This window comes from Aplidium turbinatum, chromosome 16 (genome assembly GCF_918807975.1).
Source record: "Aplidium turbinatum chromosome 16, kaAplTurb1.1, whole genome shotgun sequence".
NCBI classification, from domain to species: domain Eukaryota; kingdom Metazoa; phylum Chordata; class Ascidiacea; order Aplousobranchia; family Polyclinidae; genus Aplidium; species Aplidium turbinatum.
Genome location: NC_137487.1, coordinates 5,319,774 through 5,344,125, shown reverse-complemented (window position 1 = coordinate 5,344,125; position 24,352 = coordinate 5,319,774). Strand labels below are relative to the sequence as shown.

General features: G+C 37.9%; 1 protein-coding gene across 1 annotated transcript; it reads left to right on the top strand.

Moving 5' to 3' along the window:
- The first annotated feature begins 4,816 nt into the window (after positions 1–4,816).
- On the top strand, positions 4,817–24,331 carry LOC145785132 (ATP-binding cassette sub-family F member 3-like). Its single transcript, XM_082596833.1, has 20 exons — positions 4,817–4,872; positions 6,454–6,594; positions 6,986–7,127; positions 7,634–7,710; positions 8,066–8,127; positions 12,917–13,017; positions 13,531–13,653; positions 14,298–14,402; positions 14,742–14,903; positions 15,088–15,217; positions 15,615–15,685; positions 16,046–16,068; positions 17,030–17,085; positions 17,470–17,670; positions 18,149–18,225; positions 18,492–18,666; positions 19,107–19,287; positions 20,402–20,534; positions 21,361–21,448; positions 23,335–24,331. Exons 2-20 carry the CDS (start codon positions 6,522–6,524, stop codon positions 23,491–23,493), a joined length of 2,139 nt encoding a protein of 712 aa, XP_082452959.1. The 5' UTR covers positions 4,817–4,872; positions 6,454–6,521; the 3' UTR covers positions 23,494–24,331.
- The last annotated feature ends 21 nt before the right edge of the window (positions 24,332–24,352 follow it).

Below are 24,352 nucleotides of genomic sequence, written 5' to 3'. Positions count from 1 at the left end.
TGTTGTTTATTTGTTTTTTGTAATATTTTCTTTTTTTTATTTTCCCTTTATATCTTACTTTTTCTGAAGGTGTTGCGACCGTGCCAATTTTTTTTCAACTCAATAACTTAAGTTACTTCTGTCACAAGCACGTATTAACGTTCGCGTTTTGTCGCTTCTACCTTTTTCTGGACCTTTGCTATGTTGGCATGTATTGTTTTTGATATGATGGTCAGAATTAATAAAAACTGAACTGAAATGTATTGGATCTGCAATTATCAATGGGCTGGGAGTAATAGGTAAGCAATTTTAATTTGATGACGTCAGAGTGACGTCATTCAAAAATAAAAAATATTTTATCAAATGTGAGTTGTCTCTTTCTTATACACGAAGGAAAAAAGTTGAAAATGAAACTAGAAACTTGTGCAAAAGGAAAATTGCACTTTCGCAACTAGCGGCGCAAGGTGCTGCTTAAAAAACGGCCATAACTTTTTTTGCCAAGGGTCTCTGATTGGAGGAGAGTAAAAATCTTAAATCTAGAGGAGGTAAGCTTTCCAACGATACCTAAATTGTTAAGGTCGCAATTTATTCCAGGTCAATACGTTTTACGCTCAGACTGTAGCCTAAGTAGCCTATATGTTGTTTATTTTGATTTTTGTAACATTTTCCTTTTTTTATTTTCCCTTTTTATCTTAAATTTTTCTGAAGGTGTTGCGACCGTGCCAAATTTCTTACAGCTCAATAACTTACTTTGGTCACAAGCACCCCAGCCAGCAAGCCCATATGGGCCCCATATACTATTTTAATGGGCTTGTGGGCATGTGGGTTCTATGTGGGTTTTTGTGTTTTTGCCATATGTGCCCAATATGGGCTTTCTTGCAGAATGTGTTGCTAAATGACAAGGTGGAATATAAAACTTCTAGTCTTCAAATGCGTGATCATATAAATGCATTTTAATAAATTTAGCCACATAAAATTATTGATTATGGGCTAAGCATGAAATATTGATGGGCTTCCCACTTTGTTTATGGGCAGACCATGGGCTGCCCACATTTTTTATGGGCAGAACATGGGCTGCCCACATTTTTTATGGGCAGAACATGGGCTGCCCACATTTTTTATGGGCAGAACATGGGCTGCCCACATTTTTTATGGGCAGAACATGGGCTGCCCACATTTTTTATGGGCAGACCATGGGCTACCCACATTTTTCATGAGCAGACCATGGGCTGCCCACATTTTTTATGGGCAGACCATGGACTGCCCACATTTTTTTATGGGCAGACCACTGGCTGCCCACATTTTTATGGGCAGACCATGGGCTACCCACACAGTGATTCAAAGGTTTGTGGGCAACCCATACTAATATGATATACACCTCGATCAGCATTTGTCTAGACTTTGAGATTTTTTAGTTGTCTCAAACGACTTTTATTGATCTTTTAAACAAACACAAAATGAAATTGAACAAGCAAAATTACTGGGGGCACCTTGCTATGCATTGCGCAAAACTCACTGCTTGCAGTTGGAGCACTTTGGCAAGGTTGCCAGTAGTACTATTTTTGGTGTTTACGTACCACAAATAGGAAAATGTCACATGGAGGTATATACCTCATGGCCATTCCAGTGTGTAAATTACCAAACGGTGGTCACTGTCTGTTGACGCTCTTGGCTTACGCTTACTGGGGGCACCTTGCTATGCATTGCACAAAGTTCACTGCTTGCAGTTTGAGCACTTTGGCATCTGTCTGCAGTTATATATATACCTGATATACATATGGGCAGCCTGTATTAGATTTATGGGTTACATATGGGCAGCCCATATTAGATTTGTGGGTTGAGTGTGAGCAACCCACATGAAACCCATAAATGAATATGGGCAGCCTATATGGGGGCAATGTGATGCCCGCGGACACAATGTGTATGGGCCCCATATGGGCAGCTCACATGGGGCCCGTACATCAGCCCATATGGGTCCCCATGTGGGGCCCATATAGGCTTGCTGGCTGGGACGTTTTAACGTTTGCGTTTTGTCGCTTCTACCTTTTTTCTCGACCTTTGCTATGTTGACGTGTATTGTTTTTGAGATGATGGTCAGAAATAAAAAACAACTGAACTGAACTGAACTGAATGTATGGCGTATTAATAATATTTATTTGCATCAGACAAAGCTGTCCATATCCAAAACACAACAACAACAAAATAACAACAAAAAACAACGAAATAATACATAAACTGCAAATTCACAAAAACTCACTAAATAGGCGATCTACTGTTACAAGTTTACAGACAATGGTAGCCTACAGTAGTGTTACAAGTTAGAAGAACTGAAAGTATTCAGAACGATAACAACAATCAGATGACATGGCAGCCATCAAAACTAGATAACGGCATACATAGAATTAATATAATGAAGACGGTAATTTGATATTCGATGGCAATCGGACCTCATCAGGGAGGCAACAATTGAGTTAGACGATACTTCTCATCTTCCAACAAAAAAAAAAAAACATATTTCCGAAGTAATGCATCAAATGTTATAATGTTGCACAAGACTTGATGTTCACGTACGCTATAGTGTTTAGGCAAATTGTGTATAATTCTAAATGCATTATTGAAGGCAACACGCAGGCGATTAATGTCACGTTGATGATAATTTTCCCACAGATGACCTGCATACATTGGAGTACAATATGAACGGAATAGAACATTTTTAATATCACTGGAGCACTTGTAATATTTTGATTTTAATTTGTTGGCAGAACAGTAGATTGATCGCACTTGTCGATTTATATCCTTGTCGTCATACATTGCGTATCAAGAAAAACACCCAAATATTTGACACTGTCTACGAATTTGATCTCACTTCCATTGAGCCGTACAATTGGATTCAAATTTAGCTTTAAGTGATTGGTTTGGAAGTACACAGCGAATGACTTTTTGCAGTTAAAAATGACATCGTTAGACATCGTATTAAAGAAAATGACAAAGAAAAATGACATCGTATTAAAGAAAGGAACCGATGGTTGTGTAGGCTACAGTTGTTCAGATTTAGCAACTTTTAACCAAAGTACATTCGGTCATATTTAATTATGCATATTGGATTGGCAAAAATTCTTCTTCCGTTTAATAGACCCACCCATCCGCTTAATAGGCTCAAAATTATCCTGGCCCGAGGTGAGTTTAATAAGCGGGGACTTCTGTCGGCTATATGGTTCATTGCCCTGAGCTAAAGTTGCCAGATAAAGATAAGTAATAAAGTAGACTCTGAGTCGCTGATGCCTATCAACCTGTTCTCGTTTCTTGATCTCACTGACGATTAAGAAAAAAACCGCTGTTGAAGCAATTTGGACTTTAACAGTTAAAAAAAATGATTGCAAACCTCTTTTCTTTTTCTTTTTTGTAAAAAACTCTTAGTTTGTTTAAAACAACTAAAAATATTAAAATTTTTTTCTAACATAAAGATGCTGATCTACAGTTCAGTCACTCTCTTCATGGGACAACTTCCTCAAAGTGGCGAGAAAGTTTCCGTACCTCAGTGACCTTTAGAGCTGTGCTGGCGGGAAAAAACTGCTTTCTGAAGGGTCACTCAAGCCAGATTGGTCGAAAGGTAGAGGCCAGACAAAATGTAGACTAAAGTAGCCTAATCTACCTAAATCCCATACGGTACAACGAAACAGGTGTATAAAGTCAATAAAACTCAACAGCTATGAAGGTGGATGAAGGCTGCAGCATGCCACCAGCTCCAATTGTAGGATTGGCTTGCTTTACCATTAAACAAAGCTGGTGATCCTGTTTCAGTATTTCATGTGTGCTGGTTGAGTGTGCTCGAAAAAGTCAACAATGTTGCGACCTTGTCATATCTTAAACTGATTGTCCTTTTTAGTATCATGCACGTTAGGCTATAGGCTAGCGTTTGTTTTGTCACTTCTACCTTTTTCTAGATTTGGCAAATATTTTTTATCGTTTTGATGGTCAAAAATGAAAACGAACTGAATTGAACTGATTAATCAACCTATGCCTACTGTAGGCTACAGGCGTCTTCGCAAGGCACTCAAACAAAAATTCAAAAATTGTTTCCACGCTTTACAAAGTTACATGATCTCTTCTTCTTCGATTGCCTTGCCTGAACCAGGCATCGACCGCCTCAGATGAATAATTAGACCAAATGTTCCTATTATATGTTGCATGGATGATTGTTTCTGTTTTGTCGTTAAATTGTTCCAGATGTGTTTGTCTTTGTCTGCCAGGTGCCCGCTTTCCAAAAATTTTACCAGTTAAAGGGAGATGCTCCAGTTTTTGATTTCTTATTACATGGCCGAGAAATTTATATTGTCTGGTTTTCATACTTTTTAACAGAGTTCTGGTTTGGTTCACTTGGTGTAGAATTTCTTTATTTGTTTTCTTTGCCAGCCATGAAATGCGTTGCATTCTACGGAAGCACCACATTTCAAACGCATTAATCTTTTCTGCCATTTTTGTTGAAATATTCCAGGTTTCAGAGTTGTAATGAAAAACAGGATAAATATAGCATTTTAAAACTCTAGATCTTGTTTTGAAAGAGATATTTTTATTGCAAAGAATTGGTTTCAATGATATGATATTACATGATACCATGATACCAATATGATATTACATGATAACAATTACATGATACCGATCCAATAAATTATTCAACCGACCAATCGAATAAATTTATTCACAATCGTACAAAGTCTTTGCACCAAGCAATAAATTTATATTATCAGGGATATTTTTAAAGCAGCTTTTAGAAAATTTACTTAATGTCATTTGGCAACGCTGCAATTGACGTCTCTGGTTTGTCAGGTGGGATTGAGAAATGGGATTCGGAAATAGGATAGGAAGGAATTACCTTTTCTGACCCACTGAAAGGTGACTTTCTGCATAGTAGTACGTAATTGCGATTAGAAACTGTGCTTGTTTTACAATGCATCTGTTCTCTTTTATGAAAATATAGAAAAAGTTACAATGTAATTGCGTATTGAACGCAAGTGCACAATATGATTGGCAACACATCCCACAACAGGTACCGGTACCTTACCCTAACAATGAAAGGCTACAGTGGTACAATGATTCAGTTAGCTAGGCTACTCAACTTTTTAGCATGTAGTGAGCTGCATGCTATCAATGAAAGTTAAGCTAACATCCTTAGAACGGATAAAAGCATAAGTTAATTTTGTTTTAATTTCTCCTTTTCTACAGTTGGCTACCGGTACCGTACCATATGTTCGCTAACATACCAGAATGGCAATTAATCAGTCAATCGGAAATCCATACTGTGCATACGAAAAATATCTCACTTGAAAAATATCGATACACAAAATGTTCCGATAGTAAAACACTTATACAGAAAAATTCTGATTAAATAATCCCCACCCAGAAAATATCCACGTGCACTTGGACACTCAGAAAATATCCCCTCTTGAAAAATAAGGATATTTCCAAGCGAGAAATTTCTTTGGATATTCTCTGTATATATTTTTACCCACATTACAATAGTGGTACCTGTGAGATGTTGTATGATTTTGGTTTGACATGCAAATTACTTAGCCTAAAAATCTCATTTCTTTGTTGTCTCCAGCCGTCTGTTGCATCATATTTTTAATAGTCTCCCATAGCAGGGTTGCCATCCACATGGACCCAAAATAAAGACAACCTAAAATTAAAATTTTCATTCAAAACAAACATTTTTGAGCAAATTATTGCACTTTCACAACTATGATATATCATATGCCATAGTTTTTGCCAGAAACAATCTGTTCCAGCAATTTCTTGTTTGTAGAAAATACTTCCTGCATCTCATGACAGCTCAAGTCTAGGCTTACCTTTACTTGTAGCAGAGATTTTACTAAGTCTGTTTCTTTTCTTGATTCACTGAGCCGAAACAAGAGAAAACATTACTGACCGGAAGGGAGACGATGACGCTAACCAGCTTGTAGAGCAACAGAAAAGATTCGTTTCTAGAAAATATCTTTATCCACTTGTCCTCAGGTTTATCCTTATGGAACACAACATCTGGAATCTTCTTGAGCAGAGCAATGGCAGCTGAGACCTCATCAAAGAACTCATGCTTCATTGGCGGATTTTCTAACCCCTTAACTTTCTCATACGGTACTCAATTCTTTGATCTCATACCGGTATCAGGGTCCAGTTGATGTGCGTTAGAATGTTGGATGCTTCTCAAATTGATAGGCCTGCCACTCATTGATATATTCCCAAAAAAAGATAGAAGATTTGTAATTGTTAAAAATAAGACAAAATAAGGACTCAAGTCAAAAACAAGGACATTTCTTAGAAGTAAGGACAATTAATTTTTCTAAGATATTGCCCTTTAAAATAAGGACGGTATGGCAACCCTGCTTATAATGTATTATTTTTTGTTCCATAGTCCTACAATTGTTTATATTTAAAGAAAAGCCTATTTAAAGTTACAAAGAAATCATACTTTTATAGAATTAAACTTGAAAACATCCCTTTTTCTAAGTGGAGAGAGAGCTACTGTGTGAAAGGATTACATTGTGATGGAAAAATGCATGCAGTTAATCTGCGAACAACTACAAACAGATGACACTGACATACAAAACTATTTAGAGAGTAAGTTATTGAGTTCCTTTAAATTTTGCCAAAGACGCATCTGTTTGCTATCTTTGTTGTATATTTTTTATAATATTATGTTATATGTCTTATTATGATATATATCATATTATGATATATATATTGATGGATTAAATTACTGAGACATATGATACAAGTGCAGCATGTATTCGGACTAGTGTGCAACTGTGCATGACAACCAAGTTCATCCCGCTCAGTTAATGTCATGCATTTCTTAAAAACATAGCATTGTCCATCAAGGATTATATTAACGAGTAGTGCTGGACACTCATTCAAAATCAACATGCTCTGGTTGGTATACCTTAGTAATTAGCATAAGCAACAGTAAACATACAAGATTCTTTACCAATGCATCATTTTACATGTACAGGCGTCTTGGAAAATGGGCTTCAAGATTTTTCATCTCCTTCTGATGTTTATGAAGCTGTTGGAGAGGTGATTGAATCTTCCGCTGGTTGTGATGCTGCCCTTGTTGAAGAGTTATGTGAAACTCTTTTTGATGTTTTATCAACGTAAGTAACAACGGTTATTATCAATGGTATTTTTTGCAATTATACAACGTCAGAATTCCTACATGCTTTTTGCAACTTTTCATGTCACCACTCGGACTAATTTTCTGCAGTTTAAAGAACTGAAATGTTTGCGAGATGCCTAGGTGTTTCGACTTGTGATAAGTTTTCGTAAGGGATGTTTCATCTAACAGCTTGTTTGCTGTTGGACATTTTAGTTGTTGTTTTCATTTGAAAGTTTTAAAAGATGCAAAATGGTGGTAACAAATTGTTTGTCAACGATAAATTTCTGTGAACCTTCTATTTTGATTTTCAGGAGCAACATATGCTTTTACAGTTTTTAATTTAAAATATTGCGCTTTGTTATTTATGGTGTTGTGCAATGTCCATGAAAAAATCCTTTTCGTCCATCTTTAAAGATAAACTGCTTTAAATTCATGTTTTGGCAGTCGTAATGAATTGGTGTGTGAGTAGACTTGGGCCATTTTAAACCATTTTTATTTTTACAGGACTGGTCGAGTAAACCAAAGCTCCGTTAAGAAACTGCATGCTCCAATACACATTGGGGAACTAGGGACAAAAAATGGTATGTGCTTTAGTTTATGTTTTACACTATTTGTAATTTGTTCTTTAATTGTTGAATTTCTTACAATAGCTTGTGGAATAAAATTTAACTTGCCTTGTTGCTTTGCTTTTTTACAAACCACACGACCTGGCTTCTACATGTGGCGAAATGGGGATATTGACTTTACATTGTGCAAATCCAATGCAATAATTCCATTGACACTCGTGCTGTAGACTGTAGTAGAGCAACAAACTGCCATCTCGATTGTTATGAGCATCTGTAGTGTACCACAAGCACTGAAAAAATTGTTCTACTTTTATATAATTGTTTGTTGAGTTAGCTTCAAATCGTCCCCAATATGATCCTGTCTTTGCAGATGTGAATGGAGATGGTGTAGACTCCTCAAGCATATGGATGACTAAGCAAGACAAAAAATCGGTTAGAACATACTAAATAAGCAATATGTAAATGTATATATTTAGTGCTCCACCGTTATTCCGCTTATCTTCATTCTTCATATACTACAAAGGAATTGTAGGCTGCATAGCCGAGTGGTGAGAGCCTTGGAACGGGTCCACGTCTTTTAGGCGCAGACAGTTAGGCGCCGGTCTAATAGGCGCGCACACTGTGGCGTCTGGATATTTAGGTGCGGAGCACTGTGGCGCCTGTTCATTTAGGTGCTATTCCTAGTAAAGTCTGCAGATTGTATCAGCTTGGAATGTAGGGCATTACAATGCTTTTCACACGAAATGTTATGTTGAACAGAAATATGTTGTTTTGTTAATGCGCGTGTGGAGATGAGGTGCGAGACAACGCTCTACTACTCTTGATATTAGCACATCTCCAGTTCTCCACAGGACATTTGCTATGCATCCTGAACACAGGTTGCAGCCAGATGGAACTTTACTTAATCTGTTATCTTTTGCAATTACTTCTACTCGAGATGGATTGGTCGTGTGGCGAGTAGCCCTACGTATGAGACAACGCTCTACTACAATAAACTACATGAATGCATTTCTATAGGGCATATGAACCCTGGCTACAAGTTACAAGCATAATGGTACGACTTTGTTCGTTATTAAACCTAGTCCGGGTTTTGACTGAAAACTAAGTCACTCCTCACTCAAGCCTACCACCCGCTTGAGTATAGGCTACCGGTATATTTTTTACTTATGTTTAGTGTAGTTATTACTTGACTAAAAGTGAACTCAGTCATGTTCGGAAACTTGAATAATTTACTGATAAAGCTTTCGCCGACGCAAACCTCGACTAACAACAAATAAATGCCGAACACGCGCATTAAAACACAATATAGTTTTCTGTTCAATATAACATTTTGTGTGAAAAGCATTGCCGGTTTAAGCAGCTTCACTCACGGAAGCCATAACATATTTTTCTGTTCAATAACCTTTTGTGTGAAAAGCATTGCCCTACATGCCAAGCTGATACAATCTGCAGACTTTACTAGAAATAGCACCTAAATGACCGGGTGCCACAGTGCTCCGCACCTAAATATCCAGACGCCACAGTGTGCGCGCCTATTTGACCGGCGCCTAACTGTCGCAGTGTAACAGTGTGCGCCTAAAAGACTTGCTCCCCTTGGAACGACAATCGAAAGGGCGCCAGTTCGACACCGCTCAAGAGCATGCGGCTGTGTCTTTGGCAAGACTTTTAAAGGCATGCCTGAAGGTGGACACGAAGATTGGCTTCCTTGCCTTCCCGTCCACTTAATCTAAATCTTCAACCACCAGGTGTAAGCCTGGATACGACAAACAAAAAACATACTACATGCATGCCTTGTCTGTTTCCTCTTTTACAATGTTTGGTTTGTCTTAGTTGTTAATGTTTTCATTCATCTTAAAAAGTTATTTGTATTGATTGTCGCAAGACTGACCTTGCTCCTATGCAGGGCTGCGATTTTTGCCTTTTTCGGTGACGAGGTCACTCGACACGCGCCATCACTATTCGACAAACGCCGTGCCTTATGGAAAAAAAATAAAAAAAACTGAGAGAGAACTAAACATCGTCAGGTCGAGGAACAATCGGGGGGGGCATCACGTGATGCAATCATAAAAGTGCTGACTTACGTAAACTTTCTTGCACCAGGTACTTCAAAGCAAGGTCTAAAAGCGACGCTTCACACGCGAAACTCCCAAGACGTCAGCGCCGCCATTTTGAACACTGCGGGAGAATGCTTTGATCGAAGTTCCAACGCCTGGCATCAAACATTTCGCAACACACGCTTCGTGCTATTCGACACAACGGGTTTCTTTTATAGATGAAATAACCTAGGCTACGTTGAGTTGTCAACGTCTATGCCAGTTTGTATTTCGCGTTTGAGCCAATTAACAATATTGCTCTGGTAAAATGACTGTTGGATACTTGCTATGAAAGTTTTTCACATGTAGAAAATAGCCTAGTTTCCGACCAGATGTTCAGAAATACAAATAAAAAAGCCGCTATTTTTATGGAAAGGAGTTCTCTTCTAGAACATTTTGAACACTGCGGGAAAATGCTTTGATCGAAGTTCTAACGCCTGCCATCAAACATTTCGCCACACACGTTTCGTGCTATTCGACACAACGGGTTTCTTTTATAGATAAAATAACCGAAGTAGGCTACTTTTAGTTGTCAACGTGTTTGCAAGTGTGTATTTATGTCTGACTTATGCATTTGTTGTTCCAAGATTTCTGAAATGTTTTGCAATGTGAATAAAGAATAGTAGACAGATAAACACGGTTGGAAGTCGACTTCCTTCCACTAAAAGAGTTTCTGTGATTACGTAATGGGCGATGTTGCACATTCACAAAAGCACACAACCCAGCTAGCAAAACCCGTCGTTTTTACATTGATTCAACGTCTGCAGATGTTGAATCACAATGCATGACATGTATCAACAAGTTTGCTGGCTGGGAAGTCTGGACATTTGCAGGAAATTTGTCTCGCACCAGGCGAGATACCATCCTTTGAAAGATTTAACAATGATGGATTTATGTAGCCAGTGCATGATGACGAAAACAAATTTAAGATTTCCTTTCCGTTATATAACTTAAAGCAGGTGATTGATACACGAGAAAATAATCGCAAAAGCACATAATAAAAGAACACAATAAAGCCTACTTATTACGCAAGTTTTTTACATCAAGAAAATAGCCTAGTTTCCGACCAGATGTTCAGAATCAGAGATAAGAAAGGTCGCTATATATAAGAGTTCGCTTTTAGAAGAATAGTAGGTAGAGGTAGTCACTGGGAGTGGACATTTATTGGACAAGGCAAGGTAATAGGCAAGTTGTAAGCACAGCATAGCTTTGCCCAACTACAGATAGGATAATCTTCAGTTAGTCAGTATCCGGTAATGGCTAAAAAACGATAGAATCCTCCGACAACACGGATGGCAAAAGCATCGGTCGGTCTTACCGAGAAGCGGTTAAGGTTCAGCAAACAGCGAGTAAAGTGCAGGATCTGTTCGAAGGAGCTATTGAGAGAAGCATTGCCACGTCACTTTGGAACTTATCATTCAGGTAAACTTCCGGCTAATAGCGTTTAGTAGCCTAACGTCGCAAAGCATTCTCAATTTTGAACATGTTTAATTTAATAGTGGTAAGCAAAAGCATGCTTCTCGACGAGACAGTGATAACGTTTCTGAGTTTGCCCAAGCACAACCAACAAGCAGTTCAAGTTCGGTCGGTGAGCTTCCATCTGCAAATATAAGGTCAGGCCCTGGCGATAGCACGTCTTCACTAGATGTTCAAGCTCATCAGGAAGCGATCAGGAAGTTGCAACGACCTCTCAATCTCATGTTGAAGTACCACCAACAATCGATAGATCTAGGTCTGAAGCTGGAACGCTCTCCAACGAGTTACGAGACGAACTACGGTAAATACATCTAACATCTTCGGCTGATTTCTGTAACTTGCAGTGCTGTATATCCTTTCTTCCCTAAGAGTTTTTAACACAGAAAAATTTAAATCATAAAAAAATGGCTGGCGTTATAGTGGAAGAAACTCGACGCAACAGGCCAAGTACCTCCGCCATAAAGCAAACGGCGACTACGAATCAAGCATTCGCTTCATAGGCAAACCATCTCGCCATTACAAAATCGCTGATCGATGCGATGAACGTACTGGGCGATCGCTTATAATCGAACGCTTATAATCTAACTCTTGTGACGTCATACCACTATTCGACAAACAAACGCAGAATTTTTGGTCGTTCGACAAGAAAGAAAAAATCGCAGCCCTGCTCCTATGCTTTTGGTCGTTTCCTACAAGTCTTTCAAATTGCCGTTCACCAACTCGCAGCATGTTTCATAGTTTGTTGCAATATCGGACAGACGGACATCAACCTAATATTGAAGCAAACACTAAGAAAACAAATCAATAGTTTTTTATGTACAGGCTAAACCAGTGGTTCTCAACCTTTTCTGAGTCATGGCCCCCCAGACTGTGGCTCCAAAAGACCGTGGCCCCCTTGAGTGAAATAAAAATGTATTTGTTTAAAGAACAACGAACGAAACGAACTTTAACGCTCAGTCTATCACTACAACTAAATCCAATTAACTAAAACTGCCGTAGGCTACACGTTTTTCATTTACAAAATGAAAACATCACAAAGCCACGCCAATGCTTTCTTTTTCGTAATAGACTACGTCAATAAATCAAGCGTATCCTTGATTGTTACGTTACAATCACAAAAGATAATGCAACATGCAGTGAGATAGAACATACGACGAAAAAACAAGCGTTTAGCTAGCTTTACGATACTAACACCTACATGAGTGCTTTTTGTGTCACAATTCTACGTTTCTGTCAAATAATGCATGTTATAATTCATTAATGAAGCCTTTTTTCGTGGCCCCCTTGGGGAGCCGAGGTCCACGGTTGAGAACCCTTGGTCTAAACCTTAACTCATTTGGCTAGGCTAACACTCACAACAGTTTTCAATAAAAGTTATACAGTAATTTATGTTGTGGAATTGTGAATAATTTATGTTGACAAATTATAAATTTTATTAAAATACTATTGTGAGTATTAGCCTAGCCAAATGAGTTAAGGTTTAGACACCGACAGTGCTTCATCATCTATCACACCTCTTCCAAAACTTGATCCAAATTAATCGTTCGTTGAAGTTTGTTTTTTATTGTTTTAGAAATAATTCTTTTGCTGACAGCTGAAAACTTGTCTGCCTTGGGATTTAACCTCATATTTTCTATTCTTTGCCTCTTTAGACGGTTGATTTGAAGAAGCTTGAAAAAGCTGAGGCTAAAATAAAGCAGAAGCAGGAGAAGAAAGTGGCAGATAGCCTCACCAAGTCAGACAGCTCGCCCAAGTATGAACGTTGTTTGTGCAACTTTTTGATATTTTTCTGGCAGCAAAGTGGGTGCTTTTTACATTGATTGAAAATCTGAAGGGCGGGTTTTCCTTGTTGCGGTGTGACCAGCCGGTTTTAAGGACAGTTTTTCTTTAGATAACAATTTATTTTTAAACGTTTATTATTGTATACTGTACTACACTACACGCTATAATGAACTACTGTGTATGAAAGTTATGAAATCACCTGCTTATATATACAAGCGTGTTTATAAAATAGCGCCACTGTAGTGGGTTGATCCTCTTGTCCAGAGTATATTTTTATTATCCCAAAGCGTCTATGTTTGCTCAGACTATCTACACTGACAATCAACTTGAGCAGTCCATCTCTGGTCTTCTTCTCCTAGACTTCCAGATCTTTTGTTGGTTCTTTATTAAATCTATTTCTGTGTTATATTATACGCTTAGAGATGATTCTTCTTAAAACGGCTGGAAATAATCGAGGTCTTTGTAAATTTTAATGACTTTTTAGGTTAAATGCCGAGGCGTCGGCAAGTCAGTCAATAAACAGAAAAGATGTCAAGAGCGAAAGTCTTGGAAAAAACAAGATGACAGACATCCACATTGAAAACTTCGATGTTTCCTTTGGGAGCAAGTAAGAAAGATCGGAGTTTGCTCATGGCAAATATTTTTTTGGTTTTGCTTCTTCAGCGATTTATTCAACTTTCATATTGTGTGTTTAACTGTTTATATGTAAAAATAGTAATAGAACCACCCATGTATCTTTCAATCCACCTGCTCCCACACGATGTATGTGTTTTGAGGAAGCACATGTCAAGAACCGAATGTTTTACTACATTTTCAAAAAGTTTGTCTCGAAGGCTGAAACAGTTATAAACCTACGACACTTTTCGAAATAATGCGGAATAACTTAAAAAGCACAAAAACCTAGAATACCGATGTTTTAAAATGTTTTTACTCATGACAGCTTTGTGTTCATCAACGAAGTGCAGTTCTTATCGATGCTGCTTAGAGAAATATTTTTACCCCTTAGTAGCTTTTTTTTATTACTTACATTGACATCATCTGGCCATTACATTTTAAATTAAATGCAAAGAGTATTCCACGTATAATTTGTCACCACAAATGCTTTTTGACAGACCGCTGTACTCTGCTATGTTCTTTGACCCACAGCTTGGTCATGTCTAAGTTCCAAACTGGTTTAACATGTGAATAAATAGCCTGTGTTTTCAAAGTAACACGACCAGCCTGTGACAAAACGGTTGTTTTGTTCTTCAGAGTCCTCTTCGAAGGCGCCAACCTTCATATAGCGTGCGGCCGTCGATACGGCTTCGTCGGCCGCAACGGCATGGGGAAGACGACGCTGCTCAAAATGCTTTCCACGTATGTGCTGCCAGTGCTGGTTATCACTTAAGTATTCCAATGCCTCATTTCGTGTACCACAATTTTATTCCTTTAAATAGTTGATTTTTATAAACAGATACTTTATACCTGGTGTATTGACGTCATATCATGACTTTGTGGCATGACGTCATAGGGTTCTGCCATGAGATGTTGAGTGATGACGTGGTGAAGAAACAGATTAAAGCAAGCGGACGAAACTTGCTCTTTACCAAAAGGTGCACAGTGCACACGCCTCATGTTACTCAATCAACTGCTTATTCAAATAGAATTCATTAACTTCGATTTCCTTACGACCATCTTTTGCATCCTCATCTTCAGGGGAAGTTTGTCTATCCCGAATCACATTTCTGTCCTCCATGTGGAGCAGGAGGTGGAGGGAGATGATACCACCGCTGTGGAGAGCGTCCTGGAATGCGATACCGTCAGGAAGAAGCTGATGGATGAAGAGAAGATGTTGCAATCCAAGATGGAGGAGCAAGAGTAAGATTTTCAAAGCTCCAAGCTTTAAATGTTTTTTTGCTTCATTCAAATTTCATAAGTCACTTATCAGACTTACCACGCACGAATTTTGCTTAGATCTTCTAACCTGTGGTGCTTTGCCATGTTTCGAAATGACAAAGAATTTTCCGGGGGATTTACTATTATTGTCTATGCTTATTTGTAGAAAGCCAGACTCTCAGCTGAGTGAACGTTTGGCTGAAGTCTTCACCAAACTCGCCGATATCGAGGCAGACAAAGCGCCTGCTCAAGCCGCGGTCGTCCTCAATGGTCTTGGATTCACCAATGACATGCAGGTTTGGCTCCTGATGAGGATGCATGAAACCTTCCTTCACATGATACGAATTCTTCATATTGATTGTTACTGACTCCGATAAGGCCAATTTACCAGCCAATAAATCAGTCCTTTTTTCGTTGGTTTAACTTGGGAAGATTAAATTAATGAAAGAAAGAACTGATTTGCTGCCTAGGTTAATCGTAGAGTAGATTTTGTTTTGATGAAACTTCCATTTGAAAAATTGTGTTTTTAAAAATTCGTTTGTAATTTTAATCCTTAGAAAATAGGTAAGGATCTAGCTGCTTGGTACCAAAGTCGCAGGTATTTTTCATCACTGACATCAATTTGAAGCGGATCTATTTTCCTTGCCATTACTTGCTTACATTTTTTTGACTTTAAATAACGTTATCTTCCAGAAAATGACGACTAAGGAATTCTCTGGAGGTTGGAGAATGCGTTTAGCTCTTGCCCGGGCTCTCTTCTCAAAGTAAGAGCTTATCCTACCAGAACTTATCAATTAAACTACGATCACTTTCTATTTGTTCAAAGCTGCTTTTTTATTGCATATGTGACTTAAAGTTATTTGTGACGCATGTGTTGCTTACATAACTTTGTAACGTAAACGTAGCGCAAGTGGTCTTACTACTGAACGTGACCGTTGTCACGTGGTTCAATCGAACGGGTGACGCTCCGTAATCCAGGCAATTGTCGAAATGTTTGTTGCCACGATCAATGCTTGTCGAATACTATTCTCGTTTATGCATATTTTTGCTAGGCTGGACAAAAAGAAATTTTGATTCAACAAACTTTATCAAGACGTATCTAACTCTGTTGTTTTTTTCTGCAGGCCCGACCTTCTCTTATTGGATGGTAAGATAGTTTAATTAATATTATGCAATATAGATTGAGTTTCGCTTTTAGCAGCATAATTGTTGCTTACTTTACATTGTATGCATTAACGACCTGTTTTAGCCTGATGCAGAGTTCGCTGTGGTAGTAGCGGTTTGTACTAGTTTTCGGAACACAGTTTCCTAGTCATATGCTACGACGAATATCGTTATATATTAGGGAATAGATGTACTAGGGAACTGTGTTCCGAAAGCTGGTACAAACCGCTACTATCACAACGAACTCTGCATCAATCTAAAACGGATTATTAGTGTCTACATTGTGAAGTAATTTAATTATCTTATACTTGCGATTTGATTTAACAAATTGCTCTTGGGAAACACTAATACATTTGGCCTTTTCTTTTAAACAAAATTCATTATTAGGTACAACCTCCATCTTGGTAATAAACAAAAAAGTTTCAACAAAACGTCTCTCAGACATCAGCAGATGGTGGCTTCGCTGTTGTAAGCAGCTTAAATTTGATTTTTTGGTTGCCTGCGTCTTTCCTAACTTTTAATTAACACTTTCTAATTTTGGTAAAGACCTCGGTTGGTTAAACTTTCTTATACAATAGCTTATCGATCAAAAACCGGGCGCCAAACCTTTTGGTTCTATCAGCTTTCAACAAACTCTCGCTCTTGAGAAACAGTGGTGTTGCTTAAATAGAGCCTGGTGCGAAGTCGGGAGTAATGAAAGCCATCTTTTCCAATGGAAGATGACTCTCGACCCAATAGCTCAACTAATGGAGCACATCCCCATCAACTGCCCCCTTAGCCCTTCCTGTCCCAACACATTACAAACAATGCTTTTATCTGGCTCCTACACTGGCGCGACAAGCTATGAATGGAGGCAACTTGTTGTGTCTGTATTTTTCTTGACCGGTGACTTTTCGCATCGCGGTCAGGTTCAATCACCCAACTTGATGGTGTTCATGTTACAGAACCGACGAACATGTTGGACTTGCGTGCAATATTCTGGCTTGAAGATTATCTCCAGGTATATCACTGTGACGTTTGTGTAGTAGCGTCATGAGCTTATGCAGCGATGACGCTTGTAGAGCTCAATCATGGAAAAAATAATTAATTAAAAAGTTTTCTTATATCCTGTCGATACGCCCTTTGTTTGCTTGTGTGCTATTTGCTAACTTGTGGGGATTGATTGTAATTTTAAGTCTTTGAATGAGAGTTCCAGTACTTTAATATCTACTAGAATGTTGTTTTTAATTGTTTTGAGTTATTCTCTTGATTTATTCAAATAGTTTTGAAGGTAAATTTTATTATTTCTTTATTTTTAAGAAATCGTCTCTACGATTTTTGTTGCTTCTTTATCCTCCGCAAATAAATTCATTTCTGTTAATTTATCATCTTCCATCTCCGCCAGGACTGGCCTACAACGATCATCGTGGTATCTCACGACCGCAACTTCCTTTCCTCCGTCTGCACTGACATCCTCCATCTCAATCTGAGACAAATCGACCCCTACCGTGGGAGCTTTGAACAGTTTCTCACCACCAAAGAGGAGAAGTTGAAGAACAGGATCAAGGAGTACGAGGCTCAGAAGCAATACCGCGACCATCTCCAGGTTTTTTAGAATCTTCCTGATCCAAGGAAGTGTTTCCATGATAATTATTCAAACACTGTCTCCATCGCATCAATTTTTTTTAATTGCAGTTTTTAGAAAGGTCTATTTTCACAATACTCGCTAACTTCAGCCGGCGCACTCACATGATTCACTTTTGAATTTTAAAAAGAAATGATGTGCTGACTAGAAAATGTTAATTAGTAACAGTATAGACGCAGCTTGACTTTGTTGCTTTCCATTGTACTTAACAACATTTTTATTTTGTACCAAAAGAAGCAAACTCTCTCCCGAAACTATATTTATTTTTGTTGTTTTAAAGTGGTCTTGAAATTAAGACAGGAAATATATAAATTTGTAATCCCCTGTTGTTTTTTTTATGACGGTTGATGTTTACCATGAGTTCCCATCAACCTTCGTTCCCTGATGTGGAATCGATGTAACCGCCACATGTATTACCAAGAAACATATCCTTTCACAGGTCTTCATCGACAGGTTCAGATACAACGCCAATAGAGCTTCCCAGGTCCAAAGCAAATTGAAACTTCTAGAAAAGTTGTAAGTCTCTTAATATTAATGCTTCGTTCATCTTGAGCACCAGCCGGCTGTTTCGCCTAGCCGTCTAATGTCAAAATTTCGACCTAACGACAATACATGGATCATAAATTAGTTTATTTAAAAGTTTGTCACCAATTTAAAGGAATTTAATCGCATATTTTTTACTGTTTAATGATGGAAACGTTTAGAAAACCCATTGCACTACCAAAATGTCGAACATCAGTATTTTTGACACCCAATGCCTGAAAACATGTATCTCTTTTCAGACCCAAAATAGTCCCCGTTGTTAGAGACCCGCCATCAGTGATCAAGTTCCCGTCGGATCCCAAGCTCTCTGGGACCGCCCTAAGGTTGGACGAGGTCACCTTTAGTTATGTCAAAGACAAACTCATATTTGAGAACGTCGATATCTCCGCTGGCTTTGACTCAAGGATATGCATTGTGAGTAGCCCAGACTGCAAAATCCGTCATTTTTACATTGATTCAACGTCTGCAGAGTGTGGATGCGTGTGTGTCGCAAGATACTTTGCTGTTTTTTATGTGGCATTTTCAATACTTGAGTTTTCGTGCCTTGCTTTTGAGTTCGTTAGGTCGATTTTTTGCTTCACTTTGCAAATATCAGTTCAAACACGACCCAAGTTTGAGATATCTTTTATCTGTTTGTTATGAAGCTTGTAAAGTTGTGGCAAGCTCATTCCTGGTGGTTGAAAATTTAGAGTAAAACGTGTGGGCTGGAAGGAAAAGAAATCAGTCTTCGTGTGTTCACCTACATTCCTACAAGTATGTCATTATATGCCTTGCTCAGACAGCAGCTTGCTGCGCTTAGGCGTTTAATTTAAAATAAATAACTTTTTAATTTGACGCCATTTTGTTCCCCTCAGGTCGGCGAAAACGGGTCCGGAAAAACGACCTTGTTGAAAATCCTTTCAGGGGACATGGAACCCGTCAAAGGGGTCAGACACACCCACCGCAACCTGAGGATAGGCTACTTCACCCAACATCATGTCGACCAACTGGACATGGGGGTCACTTGCGTAGAGCTTCTTGCAAACCGATTCTCAGGTGGGAATGTTTTCCAACCCAAAAACACCCAAATTCTGTTTTGTTCCCACTAGTGGGGTGGCCGATTTTTTTCCTTGCAGTGATTGGCTTCACTTCTATTCTCCATCTCGTTCTGTCCATCGCATCTTCTTCCTTCAGTCCGACTTTGCCTCATTCTTCACCATGTTTTTTTTTGTCGTCTTTGTCTCCTCCTCCCATCTTCTTTCAAAGTCAATGCCTTTCAAAGAAAGAAAACTTCCTTTTTCCTGCCTTGATACATGCCCATACCATCTTACTCCATTTGTCCTTGTAAGTTGGTCTATAGTCTCTTTCATAGTCATTTCTGATCCATTTGTTTTCAGTCTTTTTCTCTCCTCGTTTTTATGGTTGAAACAGGATTTATGAATTTTTTCTTTATTATTTTTTGCAAGTTAATCTATAGATGTGTAATTGTAGTCATGTTTCTACAATCACAAGTTACGATTTTGTCGATCTGTTTGTTCTTGTAATCACACAATAAAAATTACAACTCTAATTTTTTTTAAAACAATACAAACTTACGATTTATTGCATTTGTTTGATTTTTTTACTTCTTCCGCAATATTGATCTCTTCGTTTTTGAAGCTTTTATGTTGCACAGCAAGGTTTTGTAGACAGTCGACAAAGCATTGCTTGGTGTTAGCATGGCTACCTAAAGATACGGCCTGATTTGTCACATTTTGCAGAAATTTCCAGATTTTGCTAACTTTAGGCGAAAGTTTAAATAAATATTTCTAAAAATTAGATTTTTACGCTTTCTTTACTGTTTTCCACAGATGACACAATAGGTTTTAACATCATCAGATGTTGAAAAACAAAGAAATTTTGATTTCGAAGATTTTAGTCAGACTGGTAATTTTTCAATAACAATCTGATTCATCGTTTTTCAACGTACTTTTTCTCATTTGCTACTGCTTCATCAAGGCAACAAAAAGCTTTTACATCATTAGGAGACAGCAAAAAGTAAAAAAAATCTCAGAAAATATCAGTCAAACACCAGCAGTAGCTGTAATCAAAATCTGCAAAATGTGACAAATCAGGCCGCATCTCCAAGTGGCCATGGTGTTAGCTATAAAACCAGTTTGAACCGGTTTAGGTCGGAACCAGGAAGAATATCGTCATCAGCTTGGAAGCTTTGGGGTGACTGGTGATTTGGCTTTACAATCCATATCCAGCCTCTCTGGTGGCCAAAAAAGCAGACTGGCTTTTTCACTTCTTTCCATGCCAAGGTGATCCTTAGAACGCCTGCCATGCATTGTGTTACTTAAATTAAACACGACTTTACTTTGTAACATCATCAGTTTGAAACAGTTCTAACTTAATTCTAATGTATTTGTTTTTATTTCTTTTGCTTTATCACATGAATTAAATACAAATTCACTGGAGAGAAGTAATTTTGCTGTCACACAAGCATATGATTTATAGTATAGCTTACTCAGCTCTGTCTAGTTCACTCCCCGGTCCCTACCTGTCTATTCTTTGAAAAAATCTTAGTATCGCAAATAACTGTAGTGAGCAATATTGAATTCGTTGGTTTCGTGATTGCAAAGTGTTATTGCACACAATTATCTTGAATTGTTGTTTATTTGTTTATGGTACAGCACAACCAATGTACCTTACGGTTTGGTTAGGTTAACTTTTGTTGACAAACTGCCTTTTACAGAGTTGTCAGATTGGACCATCTTTTACATTACCGCTGCTTTTTAACAGCTTTTCATTTTGAAACTAAACTGCCAACTCTATGCTATATGGAATTTGAGAAAATATATATTAGGCATTCTTTTTTCCAATTCGTTAACAACAATCTTCCCTATTCTGATTGCCAAGCTGGTGTTTTTATTTTGTCATTGAAAATTAAGTGCAAATTTTTTCTTAGACCTCTATCCAGTCAAGTAAATAGAATAATGGTGTTTTCGAAACCGCCCCGTACATTTTCTTTACTTCCTCATAGCTCTCCTGTATATCTCAAAAAATTAAAATAATCTGCTTATGTACAATTGTACATTCAAAATTCCAGTGTTGCCAAATGTCAAGTTAACAACTTCTTATTTTCAGGCCAAACTTTTTGATTTTGGACGAACCTACTAATCACTTGGATATGGAAACCATCGAAGCACTGGGTGTTGCTATCAATGAGTTTAATGTAAGCTAACTGTGGATTTCTGTTACCTAAATGCTACGTTGATTTTATATCGACTAAAGTAAAACATTTAAGTGGAAAAATACTAGGAAAACGGTCAAGAGGAGCTCAAAGATTCACATTTTTGCACAATTTTCAACCACATATCAAAAACCCTACTAAAATTTGGCAAGACGCACGAGATCGATCAAACTGGAACATCATTGTACAATGTACATCGAGGGCTGTATCAGCCATGATACCTACAGAGAGAGAAAGTAGAACAAATGATAATAATTTAAAGTGTTATTTAAGTTCTTAAAATATTTTTGGACTATCATTTTAAAAGTCAAAATTCAGCAGTGTTTATCACTGCTGAATGGTCTTGAACACTGATATTTACAAAAACAGATCAGTTGTAGCTTGGCGACTGGCGAGTTTAGCCAGAATGCTTCAGCCTTACACAGGCCCACAAATATAACATTGTTTCCTGCACCTAATTCTATCTGCTTTACTTTTTTCTAACTTCACCAGTTATGTAAATGGAGTCATTCCATGTCAAGTGGTTGAGACCTGTATGTCACACTATGGAAGTTTGGATCGATATTTAGCAAGCCAAATAAGCTCAAAAAAATAAATAGTTAGCCCACTGGACAAGAGCTGACAAAGTTGTGACAATTTGTCAATATTTACTATTTAGGCTAAGTTTAAAATTTCCATAATTATGTAAAGTTTTAATAACTTGACAATTTCTAAAGATGATGATTTTAATTTTTTTTTCTGAGAAAAGAAATTACCGGGGGACACAAACGTCTGAAAAAATTCCAACTCAAAGTGTTCAACTTTTGAAAATGAGGTTTAAAGTTGCCCCATTTTTATGTTAAGAAAGAAAATCGATAATAAAAAAAAGCAATGTTTGAGTGTGAAAATTCTTTGAGGCTAATTAAACAATTTTATTGTGCACAGAAAATTGAAAAAATCTTCATGTTGCGGCTTCGTTTACACAATTGTCGCCGCTTGCCGCTGGACAATGTTCACAATTTTACTCGCACATCAAAAGTTGTTCAATTATTGTCATAAATTTTCAAACACTCGAACGAAAGTTGATTTTTCATAATTCGTTCATGACAACTTTGTGTTAAAACAACAATTAGGTTGATATCTGTTGTCCCTTTTGAGATGTCGGCCTTAAAAAGTTTGTCCCTTGCAAATGCGTACAAAAGTGGAGGTAACTTTAAACACAATTTTTAAAAGTTCAACAACTACTGTAGAGTTGGGATAATTGTAGAGTTTTGTGTAGCATGTTATTTTTTTAATTTAATTTCAATAACTGGAGAAATCTCTCGGAAAAATCACTTCGAAATTACAAGTTCAAATTATCATTCCTTGATCAATTATTCGTGGTTAATTTTAAACATAGTCAGGCTGGTGGGCTCTTACAAGTCTATCAAATTTCAATTTGTGTGATTAAAAATTGTTGTTTTTCTTGATTACCTTGTATGAAATCTCTACACCTCACATGCTCCCTTTCTCAACCGTTCGTGTGCGGTACACTATCATCTACAGTCCTTGCATATGTTGTGACCATTAGGCTTTAGAGAAATTGTCTGTCATTAGATCGTTACTATTCCTAATTTTGCCATTTCGTATAGCAAGCAACATGCCTAACTGCCTCTAATGTAATGAAGTCCGCACTGAAGTAATCGGGTGTCTTTTTGGAGTGAATTTCTGCAGTCCAATACTAACATCTGTCCGCTACTACCTTTGCCCGGTCGGCAAATCTCCATATTGACTTGAACATTTAATATTTAACTTTCTATTCATTAATGCTGTTGGCCGTACAATGTTGTGTTGTATTCGGTGCGAAATTTGCAATTTTTCTCGCTTAACGAAATTATTTATTTTTACAGGGCGGAGTAATACTTGTCTCCCACGACGAGAGATTAATCCGCCAGGTGTGCCGCGAGATGTGGCTTTGTGGGAAACAAAAAGTCCTTTCAATGGAAGGAGGCTTTGATACCTACCGCCAGCTTCTGGAAGAAGAATTTAAACGGCTCGGGATTAAATAGCAGCAAGATGGCGTGGTTGAGCATTCCTATTGCGACCGAGCGAAGTTAAAACAAAAATTTAAAAAAAATGTTTAATCAGGAATAGTTAGTTCAAATTCTCTTCAAAGACCGACAAAATATTTTAATGGTTGGTTCTCAGAAGTGACGACGACGATCAAAAAGTTTGTTCCCGATCCAAGATGCAACAAAGGATGTTTTAGTAGTTTGTAAGCATAACGTCAAGGCTTTCCTGCTCGTCGTATATCAGGAAGCGCAGTGCCCAATCTATGTCTTCCTCCAAGAAGCTGAAACCCCATATTACTTGGCTGGAGAAGCTGTTATTTGTGCCACCCGCCTGCTGTATGGAATGAAAAAGACCTTGGGCGTAACCACCTAAAGGGACATTCCATCATCCCTACTTTTTTTCTTTCAATCCATAGCATACTATTATCTAAAGTTTCTAAACAAATTAAAAATATGGCAACTCTATTGCATTGACAATTCTCGGACCATTGTCTACATAACACAGTAGTGAACGTTATATCAATTTGTGGTGATGGGTGAATGACCTACTTTTCTTCTGGAGATATCTGTTGTATTTACGAAACATCAGCCACAACGAAATCATGGCCATGTTGATTCTTATGTTCAGTTGCTGCTAAGTCGATATTAAATCTCAGCATTTTCGGCCAAGCAGTCCTATCATGTTGTCTCATGCTAGCTTCCTTGTCGCCTGCAACAGAAAATATTGTTTTCTTTTGGTAGAAAAATTAATGACTGTTGCAATAAACATCATTTCTTTCCTCATGCATTAGTGAATACAGCAACCCTTGCAATGTCAGGGAGGTGTCAGAAGTTACGACGGTAGTGTTATCATAGA